General features: G+C 37.2%; 1 protein-coding gene across 1 annotated transcript in view; it reads right to left on the bottom strand.

Moving 5' to 3' along the window:
* LOC140231166 (ras-specific guanine nucleotide-releasing factor 1-like) overlaps positions 1 to 21,171 on the bottom strand; it is a 116,873-nt gene that overhangs the window by 7,640 nt on the left and 88,062 nt on the right. The window contains exons 9-19 of the mRNA XM_072311313.1: positions 19,876 to 19,986; positions 18,992 to 19,109; positions 17,755 to 17,924; positions 15,893 to 15,959; positions 14,509 to 14,657; positions 12,351 to 12,436; positions 10,622 to 10,675; positions 4,852 to 5,103; positions 3,577 to 3,851; positions 2,946 to 3,158; positions 1,366 to 1,620 (exon numbers count right to left, since the gene is read on the bottom strand). Coding sequence (XP_072167414.1) covers positions 1,366 to 1,620; positions 2,946 to 3,158; positions 3,577 to 3,851; positions 4,852 to 5,103; positions 10,622 to 10,675; positions 12,351 to 12,436; positions 14,509 to 14,657; positions 15,893 to 15,959; positions 17,755 to 17,924; positions 18,992 to 19,109; positions 19,876 to 19,986 — 1,750 coding nt within the window. The remainder of the gene's footprint in view (positions 1 to 1,365; positions 1,621 to 2,945; positions 3,159 to 3,576; positions 3,852 to 4,851; positions 5,104 to 10,621; positions 10,676 to 12,350; positions 12,437 to 14,508; positions 14,658 to 15,892; positions 15,960 to 17,754; positions 17,925 to 18,991; positions 19,110 to 19,875; positions 19,987 to 21,171) is intronic.

The following is a 21,171-nucleotide window of genomic DNA, read 5'->3' as shown; positions in this document are numbered from 1 at the left end:
GATAAAGTAAGACAATTTGATGGTTCTTGCAAAATATGTTGATTTCAATCCAATTTTTGCATACAGGTACTTGTTTTTCAGCAAGGTAAAGCATGTGGGGTTACAGTGTCATGTTCTCTTATTTAAATTGATGATTCAACATTCTGACATTGAATTACGGACATTACAATACACCTCAGTGACTGCACATTAAACATTTTCACACAAAGAAATTTTTAATCACTTGTGACCAACCCATACCTAAATCTATGGAATTACACTTGCACTTTATGCTGCTGCTATAAGAACAAAAGGAGACTTTTGGATGAAGCTGGGGTGGGGCAGGGAGAGCTGGGGGATGATGTTACTGGGCAAATGTTTTGACATAGAACAGACATTATGTCACTGATTGTTTGCATTGATAAGAGATTCATTAAGATATGATACTGTTTATACCTCATATTTTACAGTGGTCTATCTTGGTGGGGCTGCCAGTTGAATCATATTCATGTTATTGAACAATACGTCCAATATTGCCTCCAGTAGCATGTATATCTTTTCCAAAGTTTGAAATCTCTTCCTTTGAAGTGTGATGGGGAATCAAAAATATTTTTTCCTTGATCCATCGCTGTGATTCTCAAGCACTTGGGAAATTGTTCTGCAAGTCCCAATATTGCAAAATATTATGCTCCCAAACCATACAGCAAATATGATATGTTGTAGGAAGGTACTGAGAATCAATTATTGACATAAAGGTGCTGATGATGAAATTTTTTGGGAAAAAATAACACTGTGAAGAAACATATTTTAGTGCATGAAAACACTCAGAGTTGTTGATAACTAAAGTTGATGTGAGATGCAGTAATAATATATTTGTGTTGATAAGGCATGTAGAATGAGTTCACGGTGAATTGATGTGATGGTGCTGATGATGACTTTCGTTTTGGCTGTGAGTTGTCAAGAAAAAGACCCAATGAAAGAAGTCATATGTATGCTTAAATTCATGAAGAGATTTCATGAAATTTGATGTGTGATTAAGAGAGGAAATACCAAATGCATGCTCACTACCAATTCTTGTAGGGAAGTCTTGATAAAAGTATATATAGATCCAACAAACATACAGAATTTTGTGTCATTGTCTTTCCCATTCCGACAGAAACTGTTTGAACAAAAATCTTCTTTCTAGAAATTCCACATTTTGATATGCACAAGTTCTTCCTCTTGGATAGGAACATGGTTGCAAAAAGAGAGTAGAAAATGTTGTCATTTTGAAAGCACTTTGCATTGACAAATCTTGCATATAAAATTTGTTTTTAGTGGTCTGAGTTCTTGAGTTGGGAAATATAAAGGAAAGTTTTGAGCTTTAAGCGGCAGGCAGGTCCTTACGTCCATAGCTCTTCTTCGGCCTCTTTCGGCTGAGCATGTTGTTGGGGCCGAAGTCTTTGGCATTGGTCGCCCCGGCCGTGGCTGCGGCAAACGCCGCTGCAGCGGAGGAGCAGCTTGACCGGCGGGTGGACATGCGAGACGAGGTGACCACTACGCCGGCCGAGACCGTGGTGTTTGGGGGAGAGCTGCTGAACTGGAAGAAGTTATTGCTAGTGGTAGAATGGCGGTGGGGTGATGTTGGGATGGGGATGGGGTCTGAGGAGGAACAGGTACGGAAAGTGGTGGTGGTGATGGTGGTGGGAAGAGGGGATGGGGCGGGGTGGGGCAGGGCAGGGGTGATAGATTGTGGAGAATGAGAGGGGGCAATTAAAACAGCTGTTAGGTGGCAGATGACAACACAGTTGTGCGGAGATGGGTCGAAGGAACTATACAGCACACCCACTCATGATATTCAGCAAGACAATGGGAATCTACACACCTCTACACTAGCAAACACATCACAAACACCTCACACAATATAGTGGCTTTATCAGGATGATATTTAGAAATATAAGAGTTAGACTTATCCTATAATATTTGGCATCTCCTTGCATCTCCTATTCACTTCTCAATCTACTCTGTTCCAGTGCTTAAAAGTTGTGAACAATGTCACTCTGCACTTTATGATACACATGAGATCAACAGGTTTTTACAGGGGAAAGTTCATTCCTCATATCACTGAAAAGAAAATTTTGCACACATTTTGTGATCAGTTGTGTCAAATGTATATATACAACTAGTAAAATATATAGACTGATAGATATATTTTTCATGGAATATGTATACAAATGAATAAGAATAAATCCTACGAAATACAGACATTAGCTGCTGTCATCTATTCCCAAATTTGATTATAATTTTCTTTGTACATCCGTCTATCATGTTGACATGAATTTAGAGCTTCTTTTGCCAGCATATTAGAGTTTTGCCACAACATTTCTTCAAGTACACCAGTAATGGAGCATACAACAAGGTCACATACTGTATATCCCACATTTTTACGCATCTTTTTTTTTTTTTGCTAGTCAAACGATATCTTAAAGAAAATTACCACCTTTAACATAAATGCAGTGTACATTATCTCCGATTTGGTAAACTGCCTCAAGTTCTTTTAGAAAAGATTATACTTGTTTCTCGTAAGTGAATTCAATCACTCTTGAAATTGTCCCTATTTGAAAAATTCAACACATTCCTAAAATGCATTGCATATACAGTATAGGGTGAGCTGACAAGTTCCTGAGACACTATGTTAAGATTGTGACTGCCCTCTATGCTAATTGAACAAAGCAGATCAAGGATAACAATGCATGCTTGGGGCTAAGTTTGGACAATATCATTTGGCTAAAGAGGAGCATCTGCGATGAGCAAATTTTCTGGGAGAAGGAAAATACATTGGGAAGAATGATGGGGCAAGGGAAACTTATGGATGCTACATGAGTGGTGAGAAAGAAGGGTGAGGCTTTAGAAATGATGCAATCAGAGGACAGGATTGCAACTGTTTTCTCCTAAATCTGTTTCTTGTTTCCTTGTTTGTTTTTTACCTGGCTTGGTTGCCTTGACAAGGGCAGCGATGTTCGGTGCCGAGTGACTCATAGACAGCATGCGCTTGGGGTGCAGCCGCAGCGTCTCCAGCTGGTTGGGACTGGCGGGCGGGGTCAGGGTGTGGAAGTAGGGCGGAGACTCGGGAGGCGAGATGTGCGGGTCGGCCAGGCTCATCACCACAGAGCTGTCTGTCTTTGATGAGGAGTCATCACCTGGTCAGGGCAGACGAGGGAGACAAACACATTGTGTAATGACCAGTTTGCCTCTATCACTGATTACATACAACAATTTCATTATCATCCATAGTTTTTTTTTTTTCAAACTGAAATGTTAGTGGTAAAAGTCTTTTTTTCACAGCTACCTACATTTTCCTCAAAACAGCAGTTCCAATAACAACAATCCACGTATTGGAACAAATCATGAGAAGGGATTACAGATAATCATGCATAAAACTAATCCTAATATTAATCTCAACTCAAAATGTGCTACTGTCAAGGCCAAATGTCAACCAAATGTAGATTACACCCCAGACAAAAGAATCTGATAATTATGATTCAACTAAGCATCAGAAGACACTCTGGCGTAGTACCTCTCATGCCCTTCCACTGACATACTACAGCTTCAACACACCTTTCTTGAAACTCCTGCGGAATGGGTGTGTCCTGAGAGTGGGGTTGGACTCGAAGACACGCCCGGTCCCACCGCCCCCATTGCTGCACTCCATCTCCTCGTGATAGGCGCGCGTCATGGTGACCCTGATGTTGGCGGCAGGGGCGTAGCTGCAGGCGCTGGGCCGCCTGTCGATGAAAGTCCTGGAGGGGCTCGCTGGCGGAGGGCTGTGCTCGTACTGGCTCAGGGCTTGGTGAGGGTCGGTATGGTGGCTTGGGGAAGGGGGTGGCTGTACACTGACCAAACAAGCAATCATACACTTACTTCAAATATTAAATCATCGCAGTTTCTAATATCTCATCAGCTACTTTTGATGAATGAATAAATAGTGCCAGCTAGTGTAAAAAGTTAAAATTCTCACTGATATGATGTACGTGGGCTTTGCAAAGTGAAATTTTCAGAATAGGACGACTAGTTAGTTTTTTTAATTTATTTTTTTCATTGTTTAGACATTCCTTGGATGCACCTCTAAGCAATCTTTCCTTTTTTACTGCATTCACTGTAACATATTGAATGCTTAAATTGTATTTGTGTGTTCTCAGTTGTTTATCATTACACAAGTCACTGAACTAGACTGAACTTGAATTGACATTATGTTAACTGAAACCATACCCACACCACAAGTTCTCGGAATGCAATGTGGTTTTCAGGAGAGGTGAAAAGGAAAATGATATTTAACTTACAAGTACAGTTTTCTCTCTTTCATAGTTGAGGTAAGACTTGCAATTGCTTTTCCTTTTCTAGCAAATATTAGCATGATGCCTATACTTACAGCTGAAACTTGAATACTTATAGAGCAGGCTATTACCATATCATATATCAAAACCAAGAAGATAAACACATCATTCTCTATTTTTTGTTTACTCAAATAACACAGGGAAAAAGTAAACTTCTCATTTTGCACGGACGGAAAATTGTCATGCATGAGTACCACAGAACCAATTTTGAAGTCTATTTTGGGGTTCAATCATCCACCTCCGCTAACCCCCTCCCTAATACTGTAAAAGTGAATATTCTTGTGTGCGAGTAATTTTTGGCGCTCAGCTGGGAAGACAAATTTCATGTGTTATTAATTCACCAGACTCAAGACATTGATTACTGGGACATATCAGAGAAGCACAAATGTTTGCATACTTCTATTTTTTGTGCTAGTTTTTATTGGTCGCTAGAAATGTGAAAAAATGTCCACACTGCAAAAATGTCCACTTCTACAGTGCCCTCCTTCCCATAACTTACTTGAGTTGGCTCTCAACGGTGTCGGGGTTGCGATAGACTCTCTCCAGGGTGAGGAGGATGGTCTCCCAGTCAGTGAAGACTCGGTAGGTGAGCAGGAAGGTGTTGAGGAAGTCGATGCTGAGGAAGCGGAGGTCGGTCAGCCGCTCCAGCAGCCGCTCCAGGCTGGCGTAGCGGATCTGCGGCACCTTGCACGAGTTCAGGATCTTGCTGAAGCGGATGTCGTGGTCGTCCTTGAAGAGGCGAGTGTCCGACCTGCCAGAGAGAAGGTTGTGGGGGTCGGGGAGGAGGGGGTGGATGGGGGTTGGAGGAGTTTGAAGGGGGAAGGTGGGAAGGAATTTGACAGAAAGAATATTGAATATATATATCACTCTCATATCAAGACTTTACAGCATTCGTGCAAAGATTTAGGGAACCCCATTGGTACAGGGAGAAAAAAATTGTGCAGAGTTGTTTTCAAACCCTTTTCCCCCTGTGATATTATATTTCATGCAGCATGCATGTGTAGAAGCATATAAGGTTGAGACAATGATATCCACCCCAGTATTATGTGAGTTGCAGATACAGTGTATGAATATCATTGCCATTTAACAACTTTTACTGTTTTGAATAGTTTTGACATAGTCTAACAAATGAAGTCTTTGTTATGGCATAAGGCAATTCATTGCCATCATATCATACCATATACATGTATATTGAAATCTTTCTTATACCTGCACTCATTAACTTATCTAGTGAAGGCCTGTTCATGAAAAAAAAAACAAACAACAGAAACAAGAGCAAAAAAAGAGAGAGAAAAAATAAACAGTAACCATAACCACCTCTTTGACAGCAACCAGGCTAGAGGTCAAATGCTACTAATTGCCCGTTACAGAGAACAAAGTGTCATGCCAATTTCACATTATATTACAACGTTTTAATATTCCCAACTGAGTATACCCCAAGCCATTTCACACCACAACGTTGTGATCCATAGATACAAAGCGCAATACAAAATTGCTTACTGGTTAATATCCTCATCTTTGTGTGTGGAGAAAAAGACTGAGCTGGTAAACCTCATTTTAGTGCCATGTATTGATAACCCTATTGGGACTAGTGCCTCTATATCTATTGCTATTTTACATGATAGTATTTGACTCGACTATGGAAGGAATAATGAAACTTTGGTAAAGAAGACCATACTGTGTCACAGGTGGAACTGTTGTTCCTAACTCAGCAAATCATTCAACTGGGATCAAGGTGTTTCGATTCAAGCAGTGTCAAATAGTTTTATAACGGTGACAACTCTTTCAGCCGGGATTAACATAAGCCCCCTGAATCTGGAGCACGTCTATTCCGTTCGGCCATGGCGGTCTAAAATTTCACGCTGACATGAGATCGAAACATTCAACATAAGCCCCTGAGAACAAGCTGAATTGCACTGGCTCACATCCAACAGACAATCAAGAGTGAAAAATGTGCACATGCAGCTAAAGAATACATTTATCTTGGAAATTTGACTTTTATGGTAGTGCTATGTACCATCCTTGAGAGTAGGAGTGCATTATGCATGTGCAGCCTTTTTAGAAACCTATCCAAAAAATATTGCATTGTCTCCCTATTACCCAACCAGGGACACGTAATATCAAAATAGACAACAGAGGAAAGCTTCATAATATCAAAGCACTCAATTGTTACATGTCAGAAAGGGGGAAAAATCACCTGACATACATACATACTGGAAATCGCTCATATTTTTGCACACATTCTCAGAGCTTAATATTGTGGTATTTGAAAAGAGTTTTCATCTAATTTGCTCATCCAAAAGCCCACTGATTTACATTAATTGTCATCCATTTTGAAATGATATAAACCAATTTTCTGAACTAAATACATGGAAAAAAGAGCACACCAACACATTAATATAAAACAGGCACACAGATCCTATTCTGTGAAAAAGACACCCCCCCCCCCAAAAAAAAAAAAAAAAAAAAAAAAAATCGAGAAAACAAAGCAATATTCTGAACTGAGTCTATGGCTTTTGCAACTGTACAGTCACTTTCTCATTACCATGGTCTTCAAACATAAATTAACCATGCATGGTCTGGTGGCCTTTGGTTCATAGATTCTTTTGCCAGTCACTGGTTAGGATAATGTCAGAGATACAATGAACATTAACTATGAAATTCTTGAAGCCTGATTTGATCTATGACTTCAAAGGGTTTCTCATATGATTTCATGCAAATCTGAACAAAATCATTACTTTTACAGACATGAATTTAAGAAGAAGTTATCACTCTCACTTCAAAACATTTGAGAGATATAATGATTTAGCAAATTCATTTTTTTTTTAATACAGGGGAGGGGGTTATATTGACAAATCAATGACAAACAGAAAGATATATCTTCAATAAGTTTATAGATATTTTTTTTGTCCAAATCAAAGAAAGATTCATAAGGCAAAGACATTGTCACTACATCTGATGTGCAAATATTGATAGAGACTAATATTAATGTTCATAGAAACATGTTATAATTTGAATCCTGCTATTTTTTGAATTATTTTGTCCCATCTTAATATGCATCCATTACTCCATTTGTTAGTCTTTAGTCTCCTATCAATATCAACTTGAATCTGGAGTAGACCTTGAATCTAGAGTAAACAAATCTATCTTTTTCATCAAACGAAAGTATGTGTTCAGCACTGTACTTGAGAAAATTTAACAATTCAATTTACATTCTGCCCCTAAAATTTGGAATCACTGTTTATTTCAAAGTACACAAACAGCCCTGTAGAAATAACATTACTATTGCAGTTTCAAAGAAAACAAACTAATTATGAAGCAAGCATGACACCATAGATCAATCATCTATCAACATTCAAAGGTCATTCAAAGGTCAAACAAACAATATGACTTCGTCATTTGCACAAACTTTTGCCAATTTACTGCTATTTTAAAAAACTAATTTCAAAATGCCAATGTTAATCTGGGGATTAAAACAAACATAGATTAAACAAGCATGGTCTAGTTGTTGTTGGTTCAGAAATTCTTCTGCCAGTCACTGATTAGCATGATGTCTGAGATATGTTCATTCCGGAATTCTGGAATTTTGATTTAATTCATGATCTCACAAATCTCCCATATGCTTTCTTGCAAATCTTTGGAAAAAAAAATCATTGTTTTCGTAGACATGCTATGAATTCAAGAAAAGGTTATCTCTTCCACATAAAACTGAATGCCCCTTACAAAAACTCTGCTAGGATTGAAAGCTCAGGCCCTTTTGACTCCATTTGTTTATCATGTGGGAAAAAAAAAACAACAACCCTATCAAGCAGTGGTCTAACTAAAACTCATGAACTCTTTTATAATGCTGTAATGTGACCATTTAGTATGCACATTTGCCCTACAATTTGAGAAGTACAACAACACTACAAAACCAGTACAACAGCCAAATATTATAATGAAAGTAAATATGTATGGAAGAGAAGGAGGGTGGGTGTTCTATACATCATTGCAAGGCAAGCATTGAGGGTGATGGCAAAGTGATTATGATACATGCAAAGAAGTACTTGTATTGCATGCAAACTAAAATACTAAGGTAAAAGGGAATTACAGCTTCCTTCTTACAGTATTTGTGTGTGGGATTTTTTTTTTCAGCATTAAACACTCCAAACATCATATTATGAAGGATGTTAGCATTTAATAGGGGAGAAATAATGGATGACCACAGAGGCCCACAGGGACTTTCACATGGGACTGCAGCAGAAAGCATTTTAAAGTAAATCAATGAATCTGATAATTTTTTTCCTTTTTTTTTTTGAAGACAGATCCCTCCCTCATAAGCCACTGTAGCTTCCATCATGCAAAAAAAAAAAAAAAATTGCCTTTCACATAATATCTTTAATAAGTGCACATTCATACAACTAGTCTCTAAATTAATGCATTTAGGAATGGGGGTGGGGGCATGTATTTCCAAAGGAAAAGAAGGAAACTGTGCAGCTAAATGGACTGCTGAGATTTAAGCAAAAAAGAGCATCAAAATGTGAGCCGTTCCCTTGTGGGCTATACACCCGTGACACTTAGGAAAGGATGATTCTGCATACATACATTACAATTAAGCTGTGTCTCTAACTCAAATGCATTTCCTGTTCGATTGTAGATCTGTGTTTAACGAGCTCCACCTGAGCATCTTAATGTGAGTGCGTACTTTTGGGTAATAGAGTCCTTAGGTCTCCCTCGTGAGTATAATTCTAGTGGCTACCATTTGTGACTTTCATCCCGTTTGCTCAAAGCATCATCTTACAGATCTGTGATTTAACAAAAATAAAAAATCTCATTTTCGAATATTTTCCTCATGTAGAAACCATTGTAGAACTTGAAACATATAAAAATATATCACAGTGTATAACAAACTTATTATTCTTCTAACAAATCTGAAATTTCATCTTCATACACATCTATTTATACATAGAAATATATATGTATATGCATTCATATACAGTATATATAACTGAATGAATGAATAACATGAATAAATGAATGAATGAATAAATAAATGAGTGAGTGAATAAATAAATGAATATATAAAAAGATCTGAATTAGTAAATTAACACCAAACTATATGTCAGTCTGCATACACGTGTGTCTATGTTAGCATGTTATCTAAAGCCCTTTTTTTGCTGATTTAGTTTAAATCATTGCCTAAAAGATAATCATTAAAAAAATCTACACGTATCAGTCAATAATCAGTGGATCATCGAATATATCACTTAAGAAAGGATTGAAAAAAATTGATGAATAAAATGAATAAGTCGGTAACCATGAATAAACGGACATACGATTTCCCCCTATAACCCAGCCACTACAAACAAAGTGCCATGCAGTAGACAAACTACTAGATATAAGAAACAGAACTAGAGACATAATTTTGGGGTGCAGATAGAGCTACAATACAAGATGCATCAGACCTTTTAATGCCCCTCTGAAGTAACCATAAACTTGACATTGTATAAGATGCTGGGGTATATAGGTTGATGAACACCACACACACACACACACACACACACACAGAGTATATTGCATTCTCATCTTTGCGATTCCAATACGAAGTGGATTTAAAGCCAACAGGACATGAGATACAGTTTGCATGCAGAAATGGAATGGAATGGGGGGGGGGGGGATAAAGTGGCACTTTAAGACCTGCAGATATAGATATGCTGGTCTGTGATGGCATAAATGTCATGCAATTATGTATGATCCAATGCAATCATTCTTATTTTTTTCATTCACAAACATGACTGCACAGAGCACAATAAACATACCAACCAACCACCCCAGAAAATGTTGTTGATGTTTTTTTCTTTTCTTTTATCTACCAGCTCTTTACCACAAGAATTTCGGGAAATAATGTCCTTATAGCAACCAAGAAGAATTTTAGGGGCAGTTTCTTTTAGTAATGCTTGCACTGGGGTTCTGGAAAAGTTTAACCCATATTTTCATCCTTTTTCCCCCCGATTCTGCATTGTTTTCTTTTCAAACAAGAAAGAAGAAGAAATGAGTTAAAAAGAATATCAGCGATCACATTTATGTTTACGTTCATGCAAATATAAAAGTCCTGCTCTTAAACACCATGGCATTAGGGTGCTGCTCTTAATAGGAGGAAACCTCAATGAAATAAAATACCCAAGGAATCTGGATGAGGAACTACAGTTTGATATAAGAGATAGTATAATACTGAAGAATATATGATAAAATTAAAATGAAGCATGGCTATTTCATTGTCGGCATAATACCTAACTGGTGAGGCACAGTGACAGTTAACCCCACTGGAGCTATGCTTCCACATACTGCCCGGGGGATAGTGCAGTTGGGTTAAAGACAAGAAACCATGAGAGAGCTTTGAGATTAAGAGATAGATTTACAAGAGGATATTTAGATTTTTTTCTTCTGATAATTGAGAACATGACTGATAAAAAACAAAAGGCCTATAATGATCAACATAAGATTACATGAGAATATAAACTCAAGTCATCGAGTTTTAAACAAATCATTGCTTCCCATCATACCAATCTAACAACAGTTAAACCTCTACAGGTTAAGCATAAAAATATTAGACCATTTTGTCCCCACCCCTTAGATTCTGGGCAAGATCTAATAACAAATAACAGAGCAAAAAGAAGATCATAATTATGGTGTTGTAGGAAAACATTTTTTTTTTTTTTAGTGTTACATGACTGTTGACAAAGGACATTCATATTTCATCTCCATGGATTAGATAATGCCTTGACATCTAAACAAAAAAAGAATGCCACATAAACACATTGTGTTCACAGGTGCAGAGGTGCAAAGAATGGTCACTGTGTGTGCAAACAAAATATACAAGAAGTGATCACTGCACTTTTAGAATAAATGAGACTTATGTGCATGACTGCCGATCAAACATCTACACGAGTATTACTGTTGGTGATTCTCAAAGATATTTGTACTAAAGTTGGCATATCCCTGGTGTATGATTTGCTTTCAAATGCAAAACATACTCCCTCCTAACAATGATAACAATAATAACCAGTCTTTTGCATATGAAGAGTTTGTTTGCAAAAACCGATAAGTCCATTTTTGAAGATTTTAATGTACGGTCTCTGTCATAAAGTACAAAATAATATCTTTTACATGATATGTTGGTCACTACATATAAAGGTACATTTTTTAAGTTATGGTCAAAAGAAGCAAAAGTTTTCTTATTATTCTCTTTATTTTTCTTGACCTTTAATCGCAAATATCTCCATCTGGCAAATATGGACTTATCGGTTTTTGCGAACAAACTCTTCATATCTTGTATGCATTTCCAATCAAAATGATCAATGGGCCTGACAAAGTCAAATGGTATGAAAAGATTTTTCTATTCCACCAACTGACCAAGGGAACAGAGAAGCATATAAGAGACCATTATCAAGGCATAGTCTGACAAGGTTTGATGTCATAGAATTTTTGATGTGATTTCTAACCCGTTGAGGACAAGTCCCAAGTATATTCAGCCAAGTGTCTATGGCAAACACATGTTGTAACACAATCAGCCTGTCCTCAATGAGTTACACTAAGATTTTCTCACAGCAAAAAAAAAAAAAAGAAAAAAAAAAAAGGATATTGATCTATGTACACTACCATAGCCATCTTTTCCACATCCTCTGCTTTATATTCAGATAATGACCACTGGTTCAGTTCATGTTGAATCTTCCCCCATTATAGACTCCCCTCTTCCCATTCATTCCTTTGGCACTTGTACGAGTGCACTGTCACATCAGTAATTGATTTGAAATCCAATTCATTAATGTCGATCAGGTACACAGTGATGGTCACACATCATTGCCATACGTAGGCACAAATTATCATTTTCTTTTACTGTGAACTGATTCCAGCCCCAACTGTTCATATTGTTTGTGGGTAGGACTGCTCTCTTTAAGTGGGAGAAAAACTGTGTACTGTGGTAGCCATGGTAACGACTGTAAACCAAGTTGTACTCACTTGATGCACTGCGGCAGATGAACGGAAGAACCACTGTCTTCCATGGAGCTGTCCAGAAGGCCATTATAATGCAGATTGTCTATGCACTGTGATGCAAAGATAATGATAAAGAGATAAATATAGTGAGTCAGGGAGAGGGAGAGAGATATATAGAGATAGATAGACTGACTGACAGACATACAGGCTGACAGATTGGGAGAATCAAAGACAAAGAATGAAAGAGTGATGAGAGAAAGAGAAAGAGAAATAGAAAAATGGGTAGAATGAAGAATGAAGGAACAGGTAATAGAAATAAGGATAGAGTGAAGAATGAAGAAACTTGTGATAAAAACATGGATAGCGTGAAGAATGAAGGAACAGATGATAGAAAGATGGATAGAGTGAAGAATGAAGGAACAGATGATAGAAAGATGGATAGAGTGAAGAATGAAGGAACAGATGATAGAAAGATGGACAGAGTGAAGAATGAAGGAACAGATGATAGAAAGATAGATAGAGTGAAGAATGAAGAACAGGTGATAGAAAGATGGATAGAGTGAAGAATGAAGGAACAGATGATAGAAAGATGGATAGAGTGAAGAATGAAGGAACAGATGATAGAAAGATGGATAGACTGAAGAATGAAGGAACAGGTGATAGAAAGATGGATAGACTGAAGAATGAAGGAAAAGATGATAGAAAGATGAATAGAGTGAAGAATGAAGAACAGATGACAGAAAGATGGATAGAAAGATGGATAGAGTAAAGAATGAATTTCCCTGACAAGGACAGAGGAGAGAGAAAGAGAGAGCAACACAGAGGAAGAGGAATTGAGAATTAAAAAAAAGTAATAAACCAGAGACGACAGAGGGGGATATCCAGAGCAGGTGAGTAGAAGTTAGAAGGAGAAGAGATAACCCACAAACAAAAGAAGGAGGGAATGAATTATTGATATTATACCAAGAGCAGATTGGAGAAGAAAAGATAGAAGAGAGAAAGAAGAGAAAGCCTGTTAGGGAGCTCAATGGTAGGGGAGAGGAGAGGGGGAAGAGAGAAGAATTTGAGAGGTCATACGGTCATATGAAGCTGATAAACTCGGGTTGCCGTTTCAAGTGATAATTAATATAAGAAATGATGCATCTTCTCTTACTAATGATATGATCTGTAAACTGGCTTACTTAGGCCCAAAAATTACATTTGCTACAGTCATGCTGCAGAACACAATCTCAGTTTTAGCTTATTATTTCCATGTTTTATCAATATATTGTTCCACTTTTTCATGTACCTATTGCCTCGTTTGCATGTCACAGCAGTAGTTTGCATACCCAATACCTTTCCCATACCAATAAAGGTTGCAGACCCCCTTCCACAAGCACCAGCAACTTGCATGAGATGTCATCAGAAGATTAAACATGCCACATGAAGTGGTACACATCAAATTTTAGCTTGAAGTATCAGCAGTTCTACTGTAAGCAACTGTACGAGTTCCTTCACTTTCAGAAAGTGGTTCCTATGCATCTTCCCGTAAGCGTAGGTACCAGATAGTTATCACAAACGAAGCGAACACAGAGCATTGATGTTTTATGGTGATGTAACAGCTAGCACTGTGAATAGGCTGTTGAAATACCCTGAATCTCCAGAGGCATCAATTCAATCTACAATCAATTATCTCTTTATGCAACTCCTGTCCCCTCCCCCTGTCACATCATTTCTTTCTTTCTTTTTTTCAAATGAAGGTTAGAACACTGTCAAAGCCGAATTGCCATAAATACCTCAGCTGTCCCTCTACTTTGCAACTACCAAACAGACTAAATCAGACCTTCATGAGAACAGTTGCTATTGGCAATCAGAAGGCTCACTGAGGATTGCCCAACATGGCACAAATCAAAACATGCAAACTGGATTCCAAGTGTTGAATTAGATTACCAGGAAGAGTTAAACTGAATCGCTCATTGCTAGGCTGATGGAGAAAAATATCCACAATCTTGAGAAGATTAAAAAACCTATCTTTTGGATGGTCTCACAAATCACTAAAACATGTCTCAAGTAAACTAACTTTCAAACTGTTCATTTTCCATTTCATTTTTCCAGTTTGAATATGGATATTTAAGTTCAGAGGTAGATCATATCAAGTCACTGCAGTGAATCAAAGATACACGGCTATCAATGCTACTCTCACCTGGCTAATGTCACTTGTCCATGCGGCTTTCTCTTGTGGTGTGGACGCAACCAGGGTGATCACAAGCGGCGGGCCGCTTTTGGAGTCCACTATCAGCTTGAAGTCCAGGTTGTCATAGTCTGTTGACTGACCTGACTGGTTGGAGACACCTTCATGGACAAATGCAGAATTTGAGGGAGAAATGGAAAACCATTTACAGATTTTAAAATATGAAATCCTAGGATAAGTTTGTCACAGTTTTTAATCTTGTCCTTATAGACTTGAATAACTTTGAATTTTACAGTGTTTCACATATCAGAAAAAAAAATCTAGATGAGTGTGGCTACATTCACTTAATGTGCACAAACTTGGAACAATATTTTTATGAAATTTTGTATTTTAAACAGGAATACAAATTAGCTTCATTGTATTAAAGAGTGTTGCCAATTTCAGAATCATTTACAGATCTAGCTTCAAGAAATGTTTGACAGTGCTGCAACCACAACAAGTGATGATGGATGAAAAACAATGGGCTTAAAAAAAAGAAAACTATTTTAACTCCTTTTCAAAACACCAATGTTGAATAGTAAAACTTATAATATAAATGCTAAGCACCAAAACACAGAAAGGTGGTTTCTGAGACTAAATGTGTTAAATTTTCTATAGAAAATCTATAGAAACATAGAAATCACAACTTGAATGAGGGTTAATCAGCTAATGTACTAATGAAATATTCATATTCGATGTGATCATGATAATTTCATTTGCATGTCTGCAACAATATACCTCTTTCACAGTTATTGTAGTTTATACATAAATGCAGGTCATTTAGAAAATGATATTGAAGTGGTAGCAAATAGCAGCATGTAAGCATAAAATTTTCATGCCTTTTGGCTGAAGTTGATAAGTTCATGTGCTGTAGCAGCTATACAATTATCTGTTCTTTCATATGAAATATTGCAAGTAATTCTTATCAAACTATTCCAACAAATTGTAACTCCACTTTGGAGATTGTTTCAGTTTTTAGCCTTGAAACATATTGATGTTAATAATCTAGAATTAAAAAAAAAACTCCTAATTTTTGAATATCTGCCAGTTTTGAAATACCTTGCATTTGCAATTTATATGAAAATTATGGCCATTTACAGTCTGGTGTGAAATAGGATTTTTCTTTGAGCAATTAAGATTATCACTTTGTAATTACGAATTCATGCAATTAAACAGAAATCATATTCACATGAAATAATGTCAATAAGTCCAGTAATAAATACAAATCTTCTGAAGAAAGCTGAAAGAGTTTATTTTTTTTTTTTACAATAGGACTCACAGAGTTAAAAAAAAAAATTAACAGTATGATTATCCAAGGAATTAATGTGACACTTTTTCTTGGGGCTGATGCACCTACCTTCATCTTCAAAGGGGTCAAAGTCTTCTACGAGGGTGGAATCTATGAGGGGAATTTTACCCCCAACCTGCACAGTATTGGAGGGAAAGAAAAGTATGTTGATGAGATACCTGTTTTAATGTAATTGTCTTGACAGCATTTTCTCATTTAAGTTCATATTTTGGCCTCACATTATATACGAATAGGAATACTCATAATTGTACATGTTAGTACTAGAGAAAGATACTCTGATAACTTGACATGACAAGTTTGACAATGAAAGAATGTGAATTCGTTTAGATTTGTCTGTAGTTGTATCATTTATCTATCCCTGTGCGCATGGAAGAATGTTGTTAACGCACTTCCCTGGGCATAGCAAAATGTTGTTAACCCTACATGTATGTGCACTCCTACAGCCTAGCGACAATCTGCCACGTAATAGGGAAGCACGTTAATGACAATCTGCCATGCGCATGACGCTATCTACTTCTCTCTTTTTTTGGAGGGGGGGGGGAAGGGCAGAGTGGAGACGAGGTGAATATCCCTGAAATGAAAATGATTTGTCTTTCTCTGTGAAGACTGGATGTGACTCATTTTCATTCAACACACATTGCGCTCCCAGGCAGAGAACTTGCCAGACATGTTGACACGCTGCATAAATGTCAACCTCCTTGCCAAGAGGGGCGGCTTTCTTGCGCCAACTTGGCAGCAGTCAGATCATCCTGTCGTAATGTTATCACATTTTTATGCGACGGTATAATCTCCCATCTCACAGCTTGGAGACGAAGGGATGCTGGTATGTGGAACATGCGAACATGCCTCCCAGACAATGGCCAAGTTTGGAGTGGAGAGGAGTTTGTTAAAGTTTTACTTCCGTGAATGCATGTTTGCTTTGCTGTTGGTGAACCTTAATGGATGCTGCACTTTGTTCCACAAAAAAAAAAAAAACTATCTTTCTGGAAGCCATCCGACTGTAAGCTTTAAAAACAAATTGTCCAGTTGAATGCAATGTAATCAAAAAAAAAATGTTTTAGCTTGGGATCAAAATCAATTTGGTGTTTTGAATGGATACAATAATATTCATACATATGTTTTTCTGCTGTTTGACTATCAATGTTTGTATAACTGGGATAGTACTCATGTTTTCAGAGTTAACTCTCAGTAAACACAATGGCAGAACCAATTATGCAAAGATGAGGTTTGTAGACATATCTATGTTAATGATTTATATAGGACTTTCCAAGCATATCACATTGTTATCTTTACTTTCATATACACTCCCTCTTTGAAAGCATTCATGACTTGAAGTCTCTGAAAGTAGCAACAAAGGTGAATGAAATATCTTGGACCTCATTCACTCATCCTATTCCAGATACAAGTATGTTTGCATAGATTACGACCTGTCTAATGTTACACGTTTTACCATTTTGCTTCTACTTTATTCTACATTTGTCACATACAAAATGAAAATAAGAAAGTAATTAAAAAAACAGAAATTTGAAATTGACATGGCTCAAAGACCAACTATGAAAACTCCAGAGGATGCTGCTACACTAAGGAATAATATCTACAGAAAAATGTTTTATATATTAGCCTGTGTGATACACCACCTCTTCAATGAGACATCTACACAATGCATAGCCAACACACACTCACACAAACACACCCACATTCACAGGCACACACACAAACCTTTTTTTCTCAACAATCCTTATTTGATTTCTGTGATTTCAAACGACAAAAACATTTATCGTGAATGCATAAAAACAATATACAATCATCAATGTTTGATCAACTAAAAACAAAATAACAAACGAACAAACACACACACCCACTCCCACAGACATAGACAGACAGACAGACAGACACCAGCTGCCTCTGACCTTTGCGAGGTGGAGTTTCCCCCCAGAGGTGCGGGAAGTGATGAGGAGGTGTTTGGTGAAGAGGAAACACTGACGCACCCCTTCCTTCTTACTCTCCACCTTCCCGCCCAGCGAGCCCAGGCGGCTGCGGCTCTGTCTCGACCTCTCTTGGGTCACCTGGATCAGATTTCCTGTGGTACCCCAATAAGAATGGTCAAAAAATGCAAACATGTATGACACAAAGCAAATAACAAATACAGACAAACATGGCAAAAAGATATGAAAATCTGACTAAAAGCTGATATATGGTATGCAAACCATCCATTAGAAAAGATACCTCTTTTTTTATGATAAGCCACGTATCTGTCAAGTAAGAGACAAAAGAAATCATAATTCTAAGTAAATGTGTATATCTTATATGCATGTAATATTGTATGTATGTATATACATATGCATATCATAAAGTGTGAATGTCTATATAAACATTATCAAATGCAGATACTTTTGAATGAAACACACAACTGCATTTTATCATATTCAGTGTCAGCAGTGTCTTGTCTTCTTTTCCATTTTGAGGCTTAATCACTTCTTCCTGAAATGTTCTGTTCAGAACCAAATTCTTATTTTCTTACAGATTGACATGTATATGTATGACTGACATGGGATGAGCTGATGTATTTGATGTTCCAAAGATATCACTGTATGTCTTTTGTCTGTGTGTTTGCTGATCTGTTGGTCAGTTCGCAATCTTGTTTTCTTTTTCCACTTTCCTCTAATATTCTCATTCTCCTATTCTAATGCTGTGAGAAAGAAGTTACCAGGGAACTACAAATATTCATGAATGCCTCTTTCTCAAATATGACATAAAACATGGATTTCTGTTATATAGGCAAGCTGGAAATCATCAGCTGAGAACCAGAAGGGCACTACTGCATTCTAAGATTTGAGCATAAGTAAAAACAAAACAATTGATTTCATGAAATCAAAAGTTTACTTAATCAAAAGTGGGTAGATTTATAAGCATTGTTCCAAATATCAGAGGAGATAGTGCCCTTGTGGTTTTGATTTTATCATTTTACTGACAATGAAAATAATCTAAAATTGACATCATAATGAAGAGGGGATCAAGCTCTATAACGTGATACTGATAACTCAATACTCCCCCAAATTGCGATAACACCCTTCTGGTTCTTGGCGGACGCTTAAAAAAAAAATACAATGTTTGGTGATAAGAGTTGGTCAATATATCATCACTTGCCTTGTCTGACGAACATTTGCTGCACATCGAGGAGGAGATCGCATCCCTCAACGATCATCCTTTCGATGGAGAGATTTCGGCGGATGCTCTCCGTCTCCGACACCTCATCATGCATCACCTGAAGGGACACAAATAGAGTGAACAGCCTTGATGATGAAAATCTTGCTTTCTTCAGCAATATAAACCCCAAGAAATAGAGTTAAATTCTACACACAGATTTATACCAACTAGAGAAAGAGCATTTAATGAATTGCATGTTGGATAGTGACCTAAATCACTGTTTTGGTACACATGTGAAATCTTATGATTCCCTCACTTTTTCCCGTTTTTCTGTCTTATCTTAACGATAGTTAAGATAGCCAGACAGACACTACTTCCATCGTTAAACATATCTTTAAGCTAACTTGAAGTATCATTTTTGTAAAACCGTCGGTTGAGAATGATAAGGGCGTTAAGTTGCCACTAAACCCATAGTGTTCGAGACAACTTAACGCCCTTCTCATTCTCAACAGACGAAACATGTCTAAACTTCAATGGCAGAAAGATAGGAAGAAAAAACTATAACGTAAATTTACATGTTGCCATTAGAGACAGAAAAAAATATGAAATGTTAATACTTTAGAAGCATTTGAGCACAAAATGAGCTAAATCCATTCTTGGCAATTGCAAATATTTGCAATTACAACTGCTAAAAACAGAGAACATACTAAGAAAATATGGGATATTTTTTATCACAAACTTCCAGAATATTCCTTGTTATGAAACAAGTGAGGTATCATTAGGAAGGTTTGATTTATCTCTACCTGAAGGATTTACTCTAAAAATTTTTGAAAATTGGCACTAAACACATTTTGCAATCAAACACTTCATTTACTGTCACTCACCCTGGAGAGCTCTTCCAGTTTATTTTTTGCATATTCCAGACTCTTGCGCTCCACATGGTAGTGGGGTGTGTGCGCCAGCAGCTCATGAAGGGAGATAATGTACCGTGGAACCTGGGCACCAAACAACACCAACCAACAAAGTATTTTTATTGATTAGAACAACATATACATGTATGCAGGCACAAATAAGAATTCCCCCATTTATCATTTGTATGGTATGCAAAGTCAGAGAGACCTCATAAATCAAACTAAGGCCATATACAGTCAGACCTGTCTACAGCAGCCACCCAAGGGAGATGAAAGATGTGGCCGTTAAAGACAGGTGGCCGCTATAGATAGGTTCTTTAATATGGTTCTTCTCTTGGATGGAATTGGTTTTAGTGGTCATATACAGCAGGTGGCTGCTGTAGACAGGTGGTTGCTGAGACAGGTTTGACTGTATATAGATTATACGAAATCAAGTCGCAGGTGCTCTACATAACAGAATTGATGAAGATATTGAGGTATCCTTTTTGAAATTTTTGGCACTGTTAATGATGACGTCAATGCTAGACTGTTTTCAGGGACACCAAGATCATCCCAAACATGTCAACAAGTGATCCCTCAGGAGAATCCACAGTAGGTTTACTGTAACACCACAACCAACTTTGATCTGTGGAAGACAAATGATTCTCACTGGATATGCCATCCGATCGCACTGGAGGTATACAATGTTTACAGTAGAGCTCCCTTTTTGTTAATTGAATTTGCTCATCTATGCAAGAATGCCACCATGCATCCTACATCAACATAAGTGTGGCAGTAAAGACATCAGAATTAAACTTTGTAAAAGTTTGAGTAGGTCACAACACTACTGCATTATGCTACATGTCTTATGAAGCAGAAATGTCAGATCAATCTAAAAAATAACAAATCATGTTTATAGAAGATATTGCACAATGAGCAACAATAAAAGAAATGTCTCCACATGTGTGATGTGGTATCTTACTCTCTATAGCACTTGTCATATATTCAAATTTAAAATTAATTTCTGGGATATTTGATGGTGGCATCACTGCACTGTTTCTTTAATGAGAAGATTTCCCCAAGTACACTTAAATGGTCCACTTTTATGTAGACAGTTATATACAGTACATGAGAACAGAGAAAACTTCATAGCTGTCTACTTAGTAAACTAGTAGTACTTCAAAAACTGCATAATCCACATAAAGACGCAACTCCACATTTCATTGCAAATATTATACAAGGATGACAGATATCAAACAGATAATGTATGATGACTACTTTGATATTCAA

The sequence above is a fragment of the Diadema setosum genome, chromosome 7, assembly GCF_964275005.1.
Source record: "Diadema setosum chromosome 7, eeDiaSeto1, whole genome shotgun sequence".
Taxonomy (NCBI): Eukaryota; Metazoa; Echinodermata; class Echinoidea; order Diadematoida; family Diadematidae; genus Diadema; species Diadema setosum.
The sequence above is the reverse complement of the archived record's forward strand: the minus strand, read 5'-3'. Positions and strand labels throughout refer to the sequence as shown.